Source organism: Somniosus microcephalus, chromosome 7 (assembly GCF_052327205.1).
Source record: "Somniosus microcephalus isolate GS21.2 chromosome 7, FLI_Smic_1.0, whole genome shotgun sequence".
In the NCBI taxonomy this organism is placed as follows: domain Eukaryota; kingdom Metazoa; phylum Chordata; class Chondrichthyes; order Squaliformes; family Somniosidae; genus Somniosus; species Somniosus microcephalus.
In genome coordinates, this window is record NC_140993.1 from 154,482,913 (window position 1) to 154,502,873 (window position 19,961).

At 52.1% G+C, this 19,961-nt stretch overlaps 1 protein-coding gene across 1 annotated transcript in view; it reads left to right on the forward strand.

Annotated features, from left to right (window-relative positions):
• The window catches only part of c7h8orf34 (chromosome 7 C8orf34 homolog), an 880,642-nt gene that overhangs the window by 713,950 nt on the left and 146,731 nt on the right, over window positions 1-19,961 (forward strand). Inside the window, exon 11 of the mRNA XM_085993120.1 lies at window positions 10,747-10,867. Coding sequence (XP_085849246.1) covers window positions 10,747-10,867 — 121 coding nt within the window. The remainder of the gene's footprint in view (window positions 1-10,746; window positions 10,868-19,961) is intronic.

Below are 19,961 nucleotides of genomic sequence, written 5' to 3' on the forward strand. Positions count from 1 at the left end.
CCCCACTATTGCCAAATCCTCCTCACAGAAATGGAAGTAGTTTAGTAATGCAGAATCAGTACTAGAAGTAGTCGCAATAAAATTCTTTAAACTGCCACTTAAATTGATTTTACCATCCCCCCCCCCCCCCCGCCCCCAATATTCATCCTTCCTCTGCTGAAAGCAATGTTACAGTTCAGGCTACAATTGCATGGGTGCCAGCAGTTCTTACCCAAGTGACCATTCTTCATGTGTGAGCCTAAGCAGTATCAGAAAGCTATTTGACAGTGGGAGACATCACAATAGGCCTAATCCTTATTGTCAACACTTGCACTCTCCAGCAGAGGTCACAGAATAACAACCAGGAACTTTGGCTGAATTTTTTCCCCACCCAGGTCAAGGAACACCAATGCCAATTAGTGTCCACATCATCGCCAGGTCTCAGATCAGATTAGCTCATCAAGTGGTTGATTAAGGTAGAATGCTGCGCAAGCACACCAAAGTTGTTTTTCCTCCAGAGGCTGTAAGCCAGGGTACTGGTGAAGATCAAGACCTTGAAGTCACCTCTACTTCTGGCAACACTGGTGATCACTCACTCACTCTCGCCCTTGTATACAGCAGCCAGGACATCCACTCAAGGGATTAAAGAGAGTTTAAATGAAAATTTGACACATAGCACAGAAGAAAGAACGCCAGAGAGTGCAGATGTGGAAGTGAAGCCTGATGTAATTAAGCAGAGGCATAAGCCATGTCAGCCCTTGGATGTCCTGTCCACAAAGAGCAGGACAAGCCAATCTGGCCAATTACCGTCCCATCAGTCTACTCTCAATCAGCAGCAAAGTGATGGAAGGTGTCGTCGACATTGCTATCAAGCAGCATTTACTCACCAATAACCTGCTCACTGATGGCCAGTTTGGATTCTGCCAGGACCACTCGGCTCCAGATCTCATTACAGCCTTGGTCCAAACGTGGACAAAGGAGCTGAATTCCAGAGGTGAGGTGAGAGTGACTGCCCTTGACATCAAGACAGCATTTGACCGAGTGTGGCATCAAGGAGCCCTAGTAAAACTGAAGTCAATGGGAATTGGGGGGAAAACTCTCCACTGGCTGGAGTCATACCTAGCACAAAGGAAGATGGTGGTGGTGGTGGTTGGAGGTCCATCATCTCAGCCCCAGGACATCGCTGCAGGAGTTCCTCAGAGCACTGTCCTAGGCCCAACCATCTTCAGCTGCTTCATCAATAACCTTCCCTCCAACATAAGGTCAGAAATGGGGATGTTCGCCGATGACTGCACAGTGTTCAGTGCCATTCACAACCCCTCAGATAATGAAGCAGTCTATGCCCGCATGCAACAAGCCCTGGACAACATTCAGGCTTGGGCTGATATGTGGCAGGTAACATTCGCACCACAGAAGTGCCAGGCAATGACTATCTCCAACAAGAGAGAGTCTAACTACCATCCCTTGACATTCAACGGCATTACCATCGCAGAATCCCCCACCATTAACATCCTGGGGGTCTCCATTGACTAGAAACTTAACTGGACCAGCCACATCAATACTGTGGCAACAAGAGCAGGTCAGAGGCTAGGTATTCTGCGGCGAGTGTCTCACCTCCTGACTCCTCAGAGCCTTTCCACCATCTACAAGGCACAAGTAAGGTGTGTGATAGAATACTCTCCACTTGCCTGCATGAGTACAGCTCCAACAACACTCAAGAAGCTCGACACCATCCAGGACAAAGCAGCCCGCTTGATTGGCTCCCCATTCACCACCTTAAACATTCACACCCTCCACCACCGGCATTCCGTGGCTGCAGTATGTACCATCTACAAGATGCACTGCAGCAACTCGCCAAGGCTTCTTCGGCAGCACCTCCCAAACCTCTATCACCTAGAAGGACAAGGGCAGCAGGTGCCTGGGAACACCACCACCTCCAAGTTCCCCTCCAAGTCACACACCATCCTCACTTGGAAGTATATCGCTGTTCCTTCATCGTCGCTGGTTGAAAATCCTGAAACTCCGTTCCTAACAGCACTGTGGGAGTACCTTCACCACATGGACTACAGCGGTTCAAGAAGGTGGCTCACCGCCACCTTCTCAAGGGGAACTGGGGGTGAGCAATAAATGCTGGCCTTGCCAGCGATGCCCACATCCCATGAATGAATAAAAGAAAAATTCTTATTTTCCAAGTAATATGTGATCTCCTTATTTTTCTTACCAAAATGTAATACCTCACACTAATCTATGTTGAAATTCATTTGCCAATTATATACCTATTCTGCAAGTTTATTAATGTCTTGTAATTTGTCGTAGTCCTCCTCAGTGTTGACTATCCCTTCCAATTTGGTGTTGTCTGCAAATTTAGAAATTGTTTTTGATTCCAAAGTCTAAATCATTAATATAAATTGTGAACAACAGTGGTCCCAGCACTGATCCTTGTGGGACTCCACTTCTTACCTTCTGCCGCTCTGAATAGCTACCCTTTATCTCTACTTTCTGCCTTCTGGCTTGCAGCCAGCTAAGCTATCCATTCTGCTACTTGTCCCCTGACTCCACATGCTCTGACCTTATTCATTAGTCTATTATGTGGTACCTTATCGAAGGTGTTGGAAATCTAGATATATTACATCTGCTACATTACCCCGTCTCCTTTCTCTGTTACCTCTTCAAAGAATTCAATGAGGTTGGTCAAGCAAGATGTTCCCTTGCTTGAAGGGTATGAAGCAGATATAGTGAATTTTTTTAATTACCGAACCATTTGGAGCTTATTATACTGGAAAGTAAAAATGGATTGACCACATAGACTTCAGAATTAATTTTTCTGGGTTTATGCAATTTAGTTAACTGAGTTGATGAAATGTGAGATATGCATTATTGAGGTATGGTGCAGATGTCTTTGATAATGCCGATTTTAATGAGGTAATTGAGGGTGAGGAGGAAACTAGCCATGTGGGAAGGATATTTTATTTGTCTTCTCAATGTTTTAATATTGAAAGCAATTAGCAATAAATTGCTGCCTCCTTTCTCCAGCTGCATACTGATTGATCTGTTGCTCTTTCTCCTCTCCCTCCTGTGCTTTGTTTGCATTTTTATGGCATTATTAACCTGTGTTGCTACTTTTAATGATTTGTGAATCTGTGCACCTAGATCCTTAGCTCGTCTAGCCCATTTAGACTCCCAGGGCATAAAATTAGATAAAGCTGGAAAACTGGCGCGGGCACCGTGATGCGAGATATGCCCACGCCCGTTCAAAAAGTGCAGGCAGCACGTCAATTTCGTGCTGCCTGCTAATTACCATGATAGTAGCGCACAGCCTGGTGCGGAATGCATTGCTGGCAGGCTGTGCGCTCAGCAGGGGCCAGAATTTCGCGTTGCTGGCGTGAGGCTAGCTTTACTTAAAGCTAGCATGCCTTCTGCAGATAATGGCCTAGAAATTCGGTGGCGCCCCGTTTGGGGAGCCAAGCTCGCCTGGGCGCCGGAATTACCACTCCAGACAGAGCCGCATGCGCCAGCCCGATATTCAGTTTCAGTGCCCCAAACAGAAGCAGGGCGCTGCTCGAGGCGCCCCACATCCCTCTTGGGCGCTGCAGCTGAATATCGCAGCGCAACGTGCCGCAGCGGTACTGCAGGCCTTCCTCCCCTTCTTAAAGGGGAGGGGCCTGCACCAGCGCGATCGGAGATCGCAAGTGCCGGCAAAAGAGCCCGGCACCGAGGAGAAGTGCCGGGCTCTTGGGACACAGCCGGCACTGCCCGGGGGGGGGGGGGGCGCTCAGGAGGCCGGGGACGGCGGCGCGAGGAGGTGCTGGCAGGCGGCCAGCAAAAAAAATGGCTGCCCCGCACCTCCCCTTTAATTAGCGCCACTACCGCCGCAGGTAGGCCCCCCTGAACTGGTCGCAAATTGCGACCAGCGTTACAGCGGGGAGCGCGACCAAATATCGCGATCGGGGCAGTAGCGGGACACTGCGCACACCGATGACGTCATCGGTGACGGCGCAGCGCTACAGGCTAATGCCGCCATTAGCGCCCCGCTAAATTTCGCGGGAGGCGTGGCCAGTGTCGCTAAACCCACTAAGTGCACTCTTTGGGCGCTAACTGGTGGCGCAGCCCACCGAATTTCTAGGCCAATGTTTTTTAAATTCCTTCAGCACTAGTCAGTCTGCACCTCTTAAAGGTGAGCTACCTTCTGCTGCTTAAAAATGCTAAAGGTGCTTCAGCACTAACACAAATGGCACCCAGTGTCTCACATGCAGCACTCCAGCTTTGTGCAGGGGGTCAACACTGCAAGAGAGGTCCTTTACCCACAGGGGCCAGGAGGCCCCCCAGAAAGAACGATGTGGGACCAGATCACCAAAGCCATCACAGCTAGCAGTGTCACTCCCCCCTCCCCCCCCCCCCCCCCCACAGGACCTGGCTCCAGTGCCCAAAGAAGTTTCATGACCTCAGACCAGTGGTCAAGGTCAGTGAATGCATCATCAAAAACTGTCTCCTACCAAATGCACCACTAGCCTCACACACTGCGCAACGCATGACTCCCCCCGCACCCCCCCACATCACTCACCTACCAACAATCTCTACCAAACACGAGACACACCTCACATTCCTAGATTCATCTCACCTACTTGGAGGAGACGGTGCTGGCCATTCTTGGCAGGGGCATGGTTGAGTCCTTGGCCAGCGGCGGAGCTGGAACAATACAAAATGCCGGTATCCTCATACATGATCCTCCTTCTCACATCCCACTTCCCCTTCATCCCACAATCTCTTCTGATTTACAAGCTGCATATGGTGTAAGCATGCACCTCTTACTTTGCCCCCCTCTGCTCACCTTGTGCCCTCCTCATTTCAGACACTTAAGAAATCCAGCCTGCTCAGCCAGTGGTCGACCAAGAAGAGGGAGAGGACAGTGAAGAAGAAGAAACACCGTCACTCGATCTCACACTCCCAGCCACCAGCTCCTTGAGGTCGTCCTGCAAGGCCACCTGCAGTGTCCCCCACTGAAAGTCAGCAGTCTTCCACCATCCATGCTACAGCCACTGGGGTAGCACTGTGTAACAGCACTAGGATGGGCAAAGCCACACGCCAGACAGGCACTAAGGGAATGCACAAGGGTGACCAGTTGATTTTTTGATGTAATACTGGATGCATATATGGATAAAGTTGGATTGGAAAGTTTGGTTTATGGTGGCTTTTATTTCAGCATTGTGGCCAAGACAACACTGTGATGGTCAGTAACAGAGGGAAGGTAAGGTGTGGGACAAATGTTGAAAGGGGAATTGGGGTTGCGTTCACTGGTACTGCAGGCGGATGATTTAATCCTGGATATCGTGGCCAGAAAGGGGCTGTCTGGGTTGCCTCCTTCCTTCTGCTTCCTCCTCTTCTGCTTTTTCCTCTTCTGCTTCCTCCTCTTCTGCTTCTTTTCTCCCTCTGTGAGCAGCTTGTCCCCTTTGCTGCCTCTGCTTCATCTCGATGTCATGCTGCAGCCCAAGGGGGACTGCAACTAGAGCCCCCAGGACTGGGAGCAAGTGATGTTCTCAGAGGCCTTCCTTTAAGAGCAAAATGAATTTCAATATAGATAAGTGTGATGTGGTGCATTTGGTAGAAAGAATAAGGAGGCAACCTACTCCTTCGAAAATAATGCCGTGATATTGGAGCCTTTAGCGCTGGCCGTTAAGGCAGGTTTGGAAGAAAATATGGCAGCCGTCTCATTATCGCCCACTTCTGGTGCAGAACACGGCGGCCACCATTTTGGGCAGGTCGGCAGCGCTGCCGTTGTCTGCGCTCGCTTCCCATATTTAAATGATCTAGATCATGACGTCAATCGACGTGCAATGCCTGAAATGACGCACAATCTGTGATTTTGGACATCACCGCTCTTAATAATGCCCACGCCAAACCACGCATGGAAGAATGTGCAAACATCCAGCAGCACTCCCTGCACACATTAACAATTTTTTTAATGTATTGCACCAAGCCACTAAAATGTAAAGAAACCAGTCCTAAAGCAAAAATCTAAACTTACCTGAAAGTTGTGTGTATCCCTTTAAGAAGCGCTGGCAGCGTCTCCGCTGTATTGCTGCATGCACGTTCTTCCATCCACCTTCCACCTCTTTGAGTAAATACCTTTAACAATATTCTGCTATTCTTACCACTATTTATATAGTGGTGGTGTTTCCTGTAATCGGTTTAGGGGTGCTAATTGCTGGAAATTGCAAGGACAGCTTGGCCATGGCCATTCACATCCATTTACATGTAGCAGGGTGGACTCGGGATGGATGACAATAGTGACTGGTGGGTTATATGGTCAAAATATAGTGATCATTTGTTTGAGGCAGGATTGTGGCAATAAGTCCCACCACCCCATTGTACTCTCCCTGCCAACTCAAAATTGGCTCAGGAAGATGCAGCCCTTGCATTCTACTGATCTGGCAATATACCCCAGCATTCTATTTAATGTTTTAATTGCTTCACCATTCCAGAACCCATAAATTCGGGGATTTAGGGCCCGTTTTGAAGGAAAAATGGTGGCCACCTCACTGGCCGGTCTTGCGGTGACCGACATTTTGGGAAGGTCGGTAGTGTGCCGATGTATGCGCTCGCTGAAGATATTTAGATTAGGCAGATCATGACATCAGTGAGTGTGCAACGCTCACTTGACGCCCGATCTGCCATTTTCGCAGTCGCTGCTCCACTTACCAGCCTGTGTCAATCATGACCAGGTGACCAAGCATTTAGTAGCAGGAAAGAGCCTCCAGCAGCACTGTTTAAAGGCATCATCAACAACAACATGCAGCTGACATGATTTTTCAGTTTTACTGGCTCTGTGTAACTTTCCACAACTCTTGCAGCTTTCTAATATGTTTCAAGTTCCTAAGGTTACAGGGAGTGTTGGTGCAAGTTGAGAATGCCTTCATTCTCATTTAAAGGCTTCTGCTCATAACACTTGCTCACAGTCGTGGGAGCTCTAGTTGCAGTCCCCCTCACACTCGAGTATCTTCGGGAGAGGGAGCGGAGGCAGCAAAGAAGAGAAGATGTGTGCAGAGGGAGGAGGGGGAGGGCCAGGAGGGATCTCAACAGGAAGCCTTTCTCACCTAGGATCTTCCGAGAGCACTTCTCCTACCTGCACTTAAGCCAGGAGCAGTGTATTAGGAAGCTCCGCTTCACAAAGGAGGTGGTCACAGAACTCTGCCACCTCCTGCAACCAGACCTTCAACCTCATAGCATTGCATACACAGCCCTCCCAGTAGACCTCAAGGTCACCATAGCCCTAAATTTCTTTGCCAGCGGATCCTTCCAGTCTGCAGAAAGAGACATAGCTAACATCTCCCAGTTCACCGTCCATCACTGCACCTGGAAGGCCACAGAGGCTCTCCACTCCAGGAGAAAGGACTTCATTGTCTTCTCTCTGAACAGAGAGAAGTGGGAGGAGCACGCATGTGGCTTTGTCAGGATAGCGGGCTTCACCATGGTGCAGGGCGCCAGAGACTGTATCCACGTGGCTTTGCGGGCACCGCATACCAATCCTGAGATGTTCCGTAACCACAAAGGCTACCGCTCAATTAATGTGCAGTTGTTGTGTGACCACGCCCACCATGATGGTGAATGCCCGCTATCCAGGCAGCAATCATGATGCATTCATCCTGCACCAGTCTGGTGTGCCAGCAATCTTCCAGCCACCACGTCAAACCCGAGAGTGGCTGCTCGGAGACCAGGGCTATCCGCTTGACACCTGGCTGATGACTCCCCTCCGCAACACTACCACTCCTGCCCAGTACTCCTGTAATGACAGCCATGCTGCCACCAGGAACATCATCGAGCAGCCCATCAGGATGCTGAAGCAATGGTTCCGTTGCCTTGACTGCTCGGGAGGACCCCTCCAGTACTCGCTGGAATTGGTGTCCCATTTCGTGGTGGTCTGCTGCATGCTTCACAACTTGGCCATCATGAGGGCGGAGCCCTTGCCACCAGGGATTACCTCAGGAGGAGGAGGAAGAGGACGAGGAGAAGGACGAAGAGGAAGGGAGGAGGCAGGCAGCAGTTCCCTGTTCTGGACAGGCTGTCCGTAGTGCTTCATCAGACTCCGATTCCAGTGAATGAAACCCCAGATCCCCATTGCTCACCACATCCCCATCTTACCATCCCTCTGTCACGGAACATCACAGCGACCTCCTGGGCATAAAGCTGAAATAAGAGACACCACAAAACAAACATTCCAAACATAATTAATAAATGTTATCACAATTCAATCAACATTACAATATGAACTAATCACCCTTGTGCATTCCCTTAGCGCCTGTTGTTCGTGTGCCTTTTCCTACTCTAGTGCTCCTATGCAGTGCTCCCCCAGTGGCTGCAGCATGGCTGGTGGAAGGCTGCTGAGTTTCCATGGGGGAAACTACAGATGGCCTTACAGGATGACCTCGACCAGCTGTGGGCATAGAAGGGCCGGCTGCAAAATGTACCAACTTGGCATGGGCGGCAGCAGTCTGGGCTGACTGGCTGATAGGCAGTGGCAAGGGCAATAGCGGAATGGCAGTGGTGGGAATACTGTCATCTTGAGAGAGGACAGCAGGTTCTTGCTCCATAGATACACTGCCACTCACCCGGAGTGGTGCCTCAGCAATCCGAGCAATTTTTTGGAGGACAGATTGCTGGACTGCTGCAACACCCTGAAAGCCCCACGAGACACTTGTAAACCCAGCCACGATGGCAACAGTCTGAGCTTGCATAGCAGCAAGCTGAGACTGCATGAGAGCAGTCTGCGCTTCCACTGCAGCACTGAGACGTTGGGTCGCTTCCGCTTGTGCTGCAATGGAAGCCGCGACATCGTCCATCACACCCAGCATCATGGCTGGGTCAACAAGGTTTCTCCTGGAGTTGTCCATCATTTCCATCCTGGAAATCGTGGGCTCCATGCTCTGCACAAAGCCCCGTCCAATGTTGGAGCTGGACTCCTCCATGCTCCTTGACAATAACAAGAGGCTCTCTGGCAGGCTTGCCATTGCAACTAGCATTTTGGTGTTCATGGCCATTACCCTTCTTCTGAAGGCCTCCCCATCGAGCTCATCACCTGGGTGCTGTGTAGCAGAACTCATGCGTGAACTCGCCCTCCGGGGAGCTGGCCCCTGAGCTACCCATTTCCCCCTGGCCTTGCTGCAGCCCACTCATGCCCGGTGCCTCACGATGTGCAGATCCTGCCTCTATACTACCAGTTTCTGAGCTGGTGTCTGCGAGTGTCAGATGCAGTGACGGTGTATGGTCATCTTCACCTTCAGTCTCCGTCACAGCATGAGGGACAGGCTGGCCTGCTGGCAGTTCTTGGGTATCTGAAAGCAGAAAGGCACAAGGGTCGAGTTGTGGTGAGGGGAAGGGGGGAAAGCAAGATATCCATGCATACACCATCAGCAGCTTGTAAGTGAGAAGAGATTGTGGGATGTGAGAAGGATTAGGTATGACCATAACGTCATTGTCAGCAAGGGCTTCAACTTCTCCCGTTGCCATGGCCTCATCACTGCCCCTCTAATGAGGTCGAGCACAAACCCCACCAGTTGGCTGTGGGCCTGTACAGTGGCTTGGCTGCCTCCCCTCTGCTGTTGGTCCCGGTGGTTCTAAGGCACCTTTGCCTGCAAGAGAAAGGGAAGTGTGTCAGTGAGTGTGATGCAATGTGTTTGGATGATGTGCCTGCCATAGTTGTATAGCTGTCAGTGTGTGCAAGGTGTGAGATGTGGTGTGAGTGCTGCAGCAGTGGTAAGGTTGTGAGGGTGAAGTGAAGCCATGATTGTGAGGTATGAGTGGTGATAGCTAGAGATTGTTGGTAGGTGAGTGATGGGGGTGTGGTGCATTGAGCAGTATGTGAAGCTTGTGGTGCAGATGGTGGGATATGGCATTTGCTGAAGCCTTCACTCACCTTGATCTGCCATGTGAGGTCATTAAACTTCTTTCAGCATCGGATCTATTTATTTGTCATGACACTGGTGGCCGTGACATAGGTAGTTATCTTCTGCCAGAGCCTTCTACTAGTAGCCTTGGATGGCTTCATGCCACCCTGCAGGAACAGTACATCCCGCCTTCTTTGAACTGTCACTAACAAGGCCTCGAGTGCAGCACCCGAAAACTTTCTTACTCTCCCTCTGGGTTGTTCTGCCATGGCTTCCTCTCAACTGACAATGAGGTGCTGCTGCAACAAAGCACTTCCCTTTTATGTAGTGCAGAGAGCCGAGGCCAAACGTTACTCAAACATAAAATAACAAAGTGCAAACAACCTTTCCTATCTGCAGAAAAATGCCAGGTCCCTGAAATTATGCGGGTGTTCTCCAGGTCTCCCGCTCTAACTTTGGCAGGAGACTGGTGAAACCTCCAGGTGAATGGTGCAAACGGTTGAAATAGACCCCTGCTGGAAAATTTTCATGTGTGAATGTCAAGTGAGGACAGAACTGAGCTCAGCTGTGATACCTTCCATGGTCAAATTGCCTGCTGGCATTCCAGCCCTAACATTCCGTGATAATTTTCACTGTTTTATTCCATTTCTTTGGGGGTTCCACCAGTCCCCCATCTGAGTCACAGTTGAACACCCATGGAATTTCAGAGCCTCACTGTTTAGGTTCATATATGGGTGAGGTACCAAAGAGTGGCTGGCATGCAAGGACTTGTACTCCAACAAAAATCAGTTCCCTTCTGCAGAGAAGGAGAAGAAAAAGTATTAAAATATTCAAACAAAGCTCAGAAAATTGAATTGTAAAATGTATTGCCTATTTTCTGTATATACAGCGCCAACCATTCTGGGAATCCTGTGTGTTGTCCAGCCAAACTGGAGGGTCTTTGAATCAGAAACAGCCAAAAGATTTCTTGGCCTCAATGGAACTGCTAGCAGTGGAGAAGCATCTCATTGGTACGTATGAATCCCTCCTCTATTTAGTTCTTTCAATAGGATATGCTGGTGAGATTCTATTAATCTTCACCTGTGTACTTTAATCATTCTGAAAAATTTACATGATAAATTCTGGATAATTATGCAAAAACAGAAGCAGGATTATTACCATTTGTAAAAATATTGGCCGTGAGAATCGTTGGGCCCACTCCAGCGTCAGTGAGGTGGCAGGTGCTGCTGACCCTGCCAGGATCCGGTTGGGGTCAGTACATTACCATGTATTGGGATGGCACGCACCCCAGGGTGTTGGGCTCCCACTACAGAGGAGGTGGGAAACGTGGCACCAGCTGGCCACTTTGGGAGCTGCTGGTGGCCCCCCCATAGAGCATAGACCATATCACTGATTGTTCCCCTTTCTAAGAGGGCTGACTAAAACTTTCCAATGTTTCATTTCAACCCCGTCAAGCCCTACTACCCACTAACCCCCCCCCACCTAAGCCCCCCGCCCAACCCCCCCCCACCTTGGCTGACATGCACGTTGGATTCATCCCAAGTCACTGGGCGATAGGGAAGCAACGGCTAAGGAAATTCATGGCATGTAAAATCCTTTCCCTCAGCCCCACTTCCTCTGCCATCAGGGGCCATGTTCAGGGTGGGTGGAGGTTCCATTTACCCCAGGCCCTGCGCAAATTGGAAGGCAACAGTCTTCTGGGTGGAAAATGTTGTACATTTCCACGGCCTGCTGAAATTTAGGATGGAAAATCAAATGTGCACTGTTACGTGCATGCAATTCTACCTGCCCAAATTTCCTCTATGTGCGAAACATAGGTAATCCTTTACATCCAATTGAAGTAAGAAGAAAATCTGTTCCACTGTGTTTTGTACTGTTTTAGTTTGATAAACAGTAAATTCTTCCATTGAAGTTTCTTTCCATTGTGTACTAACCCTACTGGTATAATGGAAGGTTGAAATAAAAATACAGGATTATTGATGTAAGTAATATGTTGCACTGCCAAAAGCACTGAATACCATTACACAATATTAAAACTTAATCAAAATTTCAATTACTGATAGCACCAATTTAATCATGGTATTTTATTTGTATGCAGAAGTAATTTCTTATACTTGTCTAAAGCTTTTAGTGATCCTGACTTTCTAATAACTTTGTTTATTTTTTTCATCTTTTTCTCATAAATTTCCTCCCCTTCCTTCTTGAAGACATTGACTGCATGCTGGAAGTACTGTCTACAAGTGTTGAACAGCCTCTAATCCCTCACCCAAGTGGTCATTGCATATTTATATCTTAGAATTGGCACCTTGTTCTCCAAGGGGGCATGGACGTATAGCAGGGGGTTACTGTGTAACGATCAATAGTAGGAATGACGTAGGCATGACTCATCTCCTTATGTCTCATGCCCTCTGTGTCATTCCCTAGATGACAGGAAAATTGACTTATTCACCTGGAACTTCTGGAAACAGTAATGCAGATGTTAACTGCAGACCACTGTGAGAACTCATATTGCCTGCCACAATGGGATCTTCTAGTCTTGAAGAAGAGGTGTTTAAATGGAAAAAGGTAGCGCATAACAATAGAACTGCTACTGGAGGAGGATCACCAATCTTGAAAACTTTATGCCTGCATGAGGAGGAAGCTTTGCTGCTTGTAGGAACACAAACAGGAGAGGCTGTAAGAGGCGGTGAAGTAGATGACAAGGTGCCAAGATCAGGTTATTCCAAGTAGGGCAAGGGGGAGCACAAGTCATTTCAGCTTTATGTGGATTGTCAAAGTATATTAGTGGCCAAGCACTAAGCCACTATTTGTTCCAGGCGTCATGTAAATGTTTACACAGATATACAAACTTGTGTGTTTTTGAAATCCTAGGGGATGACATAGAGAAAGAGGCCAGTGCTCAGATGAACATCCAGGCTCATGAAGATCCATAAATTTTCCCCTATCCTCCCCAATTCTATCATGGCATCTTGCCTGTTTCAGCACAAGCCCAGCTACACCCACTCAGAGGGAAATAGTTAGTGAGTCAGAAGGGTTATCACCATATGAAACACCAAGCAGTAGCGAGCATGAGGATCTTGGAGCTTAAGAGGGGAGAGATTGTTGTTTCTGAGAGCTGGGGAGAAATTACCACCCTCAACTGCAGAGCCTTTTCACCTAAATCTCTGGCCAAGTCTTCAAAAGAACAATGATTCAGGAGCATACATCTCACATAGAGTCACTGGAGACAAATTCCTTGCGTGTGGTTGAGATGATTAGGAAGAGTCCACTGAAATACACTGCAGGAAGTTTCTCGTGACAAGCAAAACACCCTGGAGAGTGACAAGAGATTTCTGCAGAAACAAGACACAATCCGAGTTTCTAATGACATTGGTGGTTTCTGGAGTGGCAGCTACCACTGATCCAGTAGATTCTGTGAAGGTCAGCCTGAAAGCAACACTTTCACAGGGCTTGACTGGCACTATTCGGTCTGTAATGACACCAACCAGTTGTGCATCTGAGCCTGTGCCAGCCACCAGTGGGTTGCAAAGAGTGGCAACATATATATTGCTCTCTCCAATGATAGTGACAATGCACCAACTTCTCTAAGGCCCCTTCAATGTCAGAACCTGAGAGAGCTTCAGACCTGGGCCTGGCTCCCCTTGACAGTGCAAGAGAATGCTAATCAGAAGCTGGTCCCTGAGGGACAGCAGCTTCACTGAGATGAGAGTCACTTCCGTAAAGATTGTTTGACCGCATAGGCGTCCGAGATCAATTTTGTAGATGTTCATTATTTTTATTCGTTCTCAGAATATGGGCGTTGCTGGCAAAGCGCACCAAGTGCACTGGATTCCACATGCGGCATGTAACGGACTATACCCATGGTCTTTCACAGAGTGAAAACCTTAAGGATTCATTGTGGCGACACGCCACCACTGGACATAATCCGCTCACGGTGGCACAGACAGTCTAAGCAGAAGCCCCCAGCCGGGGGCCCTTTCCTCCAGCAACTTGTTTCCCGCAGGGACAGGCTGCCGGGAGCACTTCCTGTCTGGGAAGTATTTAAGTGGATGTGCGGGCTTTTCTAGTTCCTGTTTGCCATGTGGTCAGAATAAAGCAGTTGTGTTTTCAATAGCTCTGTCTCGACTCCCACGTTTGCCGCGGTATCTCAACACTGGTGACCCCGACGCTCAGGACGAATCCTAAGCTAGCATGGCGGATACAAACGTAGTCACGGTTAAATTACCTGACTTTTGGGAGAACCTCGCCGAAGCCTGGTTCGTTCAAGCTGAGTCCAGATTCCGGCTGAAAGGCATTACAGTCGACGCCACGAAGTACGACTACCTCGTCGCCGCGCTCACCTACGCTACAGTCCCCAAGGTTTGGGCAGCGCTGCAGAATCCACCAACGGAGGGCAAGTACGAGCATCTGAAGGCTGCGCTACTTAAAAAATTTCAAACGTCCTCTTACCAGCGCCACTGCCAACTCCTGGACCTCCCCGGCCTTGGTGACGCTTCACCATCAGACCTGCTTTCCCACATGCTGTCCCTCTCCGACGACAAAAATCCCGGCGCCCTTTTTCGCACGCTTTTCATTCGGCAGCTCCCCGCCAGCATCCGCCCGCTCCTTGTGGAGTCTGACTCCACGGACCTGAATGAGATAGCCGAAAAGGCCGACCGGCTGCTCTCTGCACAGGCCGCTCGTGACGTCGCGCCCGACCTCACGGCAACGACCACGCGGTCTTCCCGGGCCGCTAGGCCCGACCGCCCTACCACTCCGGGTCACTGCTACTACCACACCCGTTTTGGCGCTAGGGCTCAACGCTGCACGCCACCGTGTTCCTTCAAACCCCCCCCCGCACCGGCCCCCGCGATGGCCGCGGGGCAGAAGGAGCCCCTACTGTACGTCACTGACGACAGAACCAACCGCCGATTTCTGTGCGACACAGGGGCCCAGCACAGCATCACCCCCGCCTCCGCCCTCGAGATCCAACGCGGCACACGGGGTATCACACTGGCTGCAGCCAACGGCTCTGAAATCCGCACATATGGCACCCGCATGGTCACGCTCGACCTCGCGGGCCGCCGCTACCGCTGGGAGTTCCTGACAGCCAAGGTCCTCTGCCCACTCATTGGCGCCGACTTCCTACGCGCCCACGGCCTCCTTGTCGACATTCCGAGGCACCGCCTCGTCGACATCAACACGATGGCCCCCATCCCCGGCGCCTTTACCCCGGCCCGTTCGGCCGGCCCGACGACCTACTGCCTCGCCAGAGCCACGGACGACTACTCGGCACTCCTAGCTGAGTTTCCCGCCCTCACTAACCCGACCTTTTCGGCCAAAGCCGCCAAGCACGGTATGGAACACTATATCCCCACCACCGGCCCCCCAGTTTCTGCCCACGCCCGCAGACTCAACCCGGCCAAGCTGGAAATCGCGCGGGCCGAGTTTACCAACATGGAACAACTCGGCATCATCCGCCGCTCCAGCAGCCCTTGGGCCTCGCCCCTCCACATCGCCCCCAAGCCCGGCGGAGGCTGGCGCCCTTGCGGGGGCTACCGCCGCCTCAACGACGCCACCACCCCCGATCGGTACCCAGTGCCACACATCCAGGACTTCTCGGCCCGACTGGCCGGACGAACCGTCTTTTCCAAAGTCGACCTGGTGCGCGGTTACCACCAAGTCCCCGTACACCCCGCGGACATCCCCAAAACGGCCGTCATCACCCCATTCGGCCTGTTCGAGTTCCTGAGGATGCCCTTCGGCCTCAAGAATGCAGCACAGGCTTTCCAGCGCCTTATGGACTCAGTCCTCCGGGACCTGAACTTCCTATTCGTCTATCTAGACGACATTCTCGTGGCCAGCTCCTCCAAACAGGAACACCTCGAACACCTTCGCATCCTGTTCGGGCGCCTAGCCCAACACGGGCTCATCCTCAGCCCGGCGAAGTGCCAATTCGGCCTAACCGAGGTCGATTTTCTCGGTCACCACATCACCCCTGCTGGGGCCGTCCCCCTGCCCAACAAGGTGCAGGCCGTCCAGCAATTCCCCCGCCCCACAACCATCAAGGGCCTCCAGGAGTTCCTCGGGATGGTGAACTTCTACAACAGGTTCATCCCCAGAGCCGCAGCCCTTATGAAGCCCCTATACGACTCCCTCCGAGGAAAATCCGGCAAGATGGACGTAGCCTGGACCACTGACACGGCAGCTGCCTTCGACGCCACCAAAAACGCGCTCGCCGACGCCACTCTGCTTGCGCACCCGAGGGCCGATGCCCGGGTCGCGCTCACCACCGATGCCTCCGACCACGCGGTCGGGGCCGTGTTCGAGCAGTGGGTCAATGGCGCGTGGCAGCCACTTGCCTTCTACAGCCGCCAACTGCGCCCCCCGGAGGTCAAATACTCCACTTTCGACCGCGAGCTTCTCGCACTCCACCTGTCGGTCCGCCATTTCAGGTTCCTCCTGGAAGGCCGCCCCTTCACCGCGTATGTGGACCACAAGCCACTCACATACGCGATGGCCAAGCACACCGAACCCTGGTCCGCTAGGCAGCAACGCCAGCTCGCGGCCGTCTCCGAGTTTACTACGGACATTCAGCACGTCTCCGGTAGAGACAACGTGGTCGCCGACTGCCTTTCCCATCCCGCCGTCTGTGCGAATCACCTCGCGGTCGACTACGCACAACTAGCAGCGGCCCAGCTCACGGACCCAGACCTCCTCTCGGCGGCTACCAGCCTGCCAGGGCTATGCCTAGCCAAGGTCGCACACGGGCCCGAAGCCACGGCAGTCACGTGCGACGTCTCACTCGGCCAACCCAGGCCGGTCGTCCCTGAGACCTGGCGCCGCCGCGTCTTCGACGCGCTCCACGGGCTCTCTCACCCGGGTTCCCGCGCATCCGTCAAACTCCTCTCCAAGCGCTTCGTCTGGCGCGGCCTTAGCAGAGATGTTCGGACTTGGGCCACCTCCTGCCTCGCCTGCCAACGGGCTAAGGTACAGCTGCACACCAAAGCACCCCTGGGCGACTTCGAGGTACCCAGCCGCCGCTTCGACCACGTACACGTCGACATCGTCGGTCCCCTGCCGCCATCGCAAGGCCAAACTTATCTCTTCACGATGGTCGACCGCTACACACGCTGGCCTGAGGCAGTGCCGCTGACCTCCACCACCACAGCCGACATCGCCAGGGCGTTCGTTAACACCTGGGTTGCGAGGTTCGGTGTACCGGCCGACATAACCTCCGACAGAGGCGCCCAGTTCACCTCCAAACTCTGGACGGCCACAGCACGCAACCTCGGGGTGACGCTCCACCGCACCACGGCGTACCACCCGCAGGCCAACGGACTTTGTGAACGCTTCCACAGGTCACTCAAGGCCTCACTCCGCGCCGGCCTGCAGGACAGTACCTGGACTGACTGCCTACCGTGGGTGCTACTCGGCCTACGCACCGCGGTCAAGGAAGACCTCCAGTCCTCGGCAGCGGAGTTAGTCTACGGACAACCGCTGCGTGTCCCAGGCGAATTCCTTCCGGAGCCTACCAAGTCTTGGTCGGCCGAACAGCAGCGGCTCGACTCTTTCTCTTCCGCTCAGCAGTTCGCCCCACTCCCGGTCAACCGACACGGCGAACTCGCACCTCACGTCCCGCCAAATTTACAGCAGGCGCGCTTCGTCTTCGTGCGACACGACGCGCACCGCGGGCCCCTGCGACCCCCGTACGACGGTCCGTACGAGGTACTACAAACCGGGGACAAGGTATTCAAGCTGCGACTCGGCGACAGGGTCGAGACAGTCTCCATCGACCAGCTCAAACCAGCACACACAGAACCAGGGGAACAGGTCCCCGTGGCCCAGCCTCCAGCCAGAGGCCATCCCCCCGGCAAGCCAGCACAGCCGGCGGCGAACCGCCCGACCCAACCAACCAGACCGGCGACCACTCAGAGCCGCTGCGGCAGAACCATTAGACCACTGTCACGACTCGTCCACTCCTCCTAAGCGGATTCTGGGGGGAGCTCTGTGGCGACACGCCACCACTGGACATAATCCGCTCACGGCGGCACAGACAGTCTAAGCAGAAGCCTCCAGCCGGGGGCCCTTTCCTCCAGCAACTTGTTTCCCGCAGGGACAGGCTGCCGGGAGCACTTCCTGTCTGGGAAGTATTTAAGTGGATGTGCGGGCTTTTCTAGTTCCTGTTTGCCATGTGGTCAGAATAAAGCAGTTGTGTTTTCAATAGCTCTGTCTCGACTCCCACGTTTGCCGCGGTATCTCAACATCATCAAGATTAATTCAGCATAATATAGTATACTATGTGGGTTAGTGCCGCCTGAGTTCACTAACACTGCAATTATAAAATGAAAGTACTTAATCAGACAATCAATTGTAGCACTATGAGACCACATGAAGCACAGCACCATCTCAGGTAACTACTAGGAACCCACTAACGACTGACATTAATATCACTACTGAGATTAACTACGCATAGAGTCATAGGGGGAGAAATTGGGTGGAGCCGCTAACGGGGCGCCAAGCTCGCCTGGGCGCCGGATTTAGCGCAGCGTTTGGAGCAGTTGCGACCGCCTGAAATTCAGCTTGAGTGCCCCAAGAGGGACACTGGGCGAGGCTCGAGGCACTCCGCGTCCCTCTTAGGGCGCTGAAACTGAATATCACAGCGCAACGTGCCGCAGCGCCGCACGCTGCGGCATGGCACGCTTTGGTACTGCAGGCCTTCCTCCCATTCTTAAGGGGGAGGGGCCTGCACCAGCGCGATCAGAGATCGCGAGTGCCGGCAAAAGAGCCCGGCACTGAGGAGAAGTGCCGGGCTCCCAGAAAACAGCCGGCAATGCCGCGGGGGGCGATCAGGAGGCCGGGGACGGAGGTGCTGGCAAGCGACCGCCGGAAAAAACGGCCGCCCCGCACCTCCACCTTAATTTGCGCTACTGCCACCACAGGAAGGCCCCGTGAACAGGGCGCCATTTGCGAACGGCGCTACAGAGGCGGTCGCTGCCAAATATCGAGATCACGGTTGTAGCGGGGCGCTGTGCACACCGATTACGTCATCGGAGGCGGTGCAGCGCAACAGGTTAACGCCGCCATTAGCGCCCCAGCTAAATATCGCGGGAGGCGCGGCCAGTGGCACTAAAGCCACTGAGTGCCCTCTTTAGGTGCTAACTGGTGGCGCAGCCCACCAAATTTCTAGGCCATAGAGTTATACAGCACAGAAAGAGGCCCTTCGGCCCATCGTGCCCGCACCGGCCATCAAGCCCTATCTATTCTAATCCCATTTTCCAGCACTTGGTCTGTAGCCTTGTATGCTATGGCGTTTCAAGTGCTCATCTAAATGCTTCTTGAATGTTGTGAGGGTTCCTGCCTCTACCACCCTTTCAGGCAGTGAGTTCCAGATTCCAACCACCCTCTGGGTGAAAAAGTTTTTCCTCAAATCCCCTCTAAACCTCCTGCCCCTTACCTTGAAACTATGCCCCCTGGTTATTGACCCCTCTACTGAAGGGAAAAGTTCCTTTCTCTCTACCCTATCTATGCCCCTCATAATTTTGTACGCCTCAATCAGGTCCCCCCTCAGCCTTCTCTGCTCTAAGGAAAACAACCCCAGCCTGTCTAGTCTCTCTTCATAGCTGAAGCGCTCCAGCCCAGGTAACATCCTGGTGAATCTCCTCTGCACCCTATCCAATCACATCCTCCCTATAGTGTGGTGACCAGAACTGCACACAGTATTCCAGCTGTGGCCTAACTAGCTTTTTGTACAGCTCCATCATAACCTCCCTGCTCTTATATTCTATGCCTCGGCTAATGAAGGTAAGTATCCCATATGCCTTTTTAACCACCTTATCTACCTGTTCTGCTGCCTTCAGGGATCTATGTACATGCACACCAAGGTCCCTCTGATCCTCTGTCCTTCCTAGGGTCCTACCATTAATTGTGTATTCCCTTGCCTGGTTAGTCCTCCCAAAATGCATCACCTCACACTTTTCAGGGTTAAATTCCATTTGCCACTGTTCTGCTCATCTGACCAACCCGTCTATATCGTCGTGTAGCCTGAGGCTTCCCTCCTCGCTATTTACCACTCCACCAATTTTCATTTCATCTGCGAACTTACTGATCATACCTCCTACATTC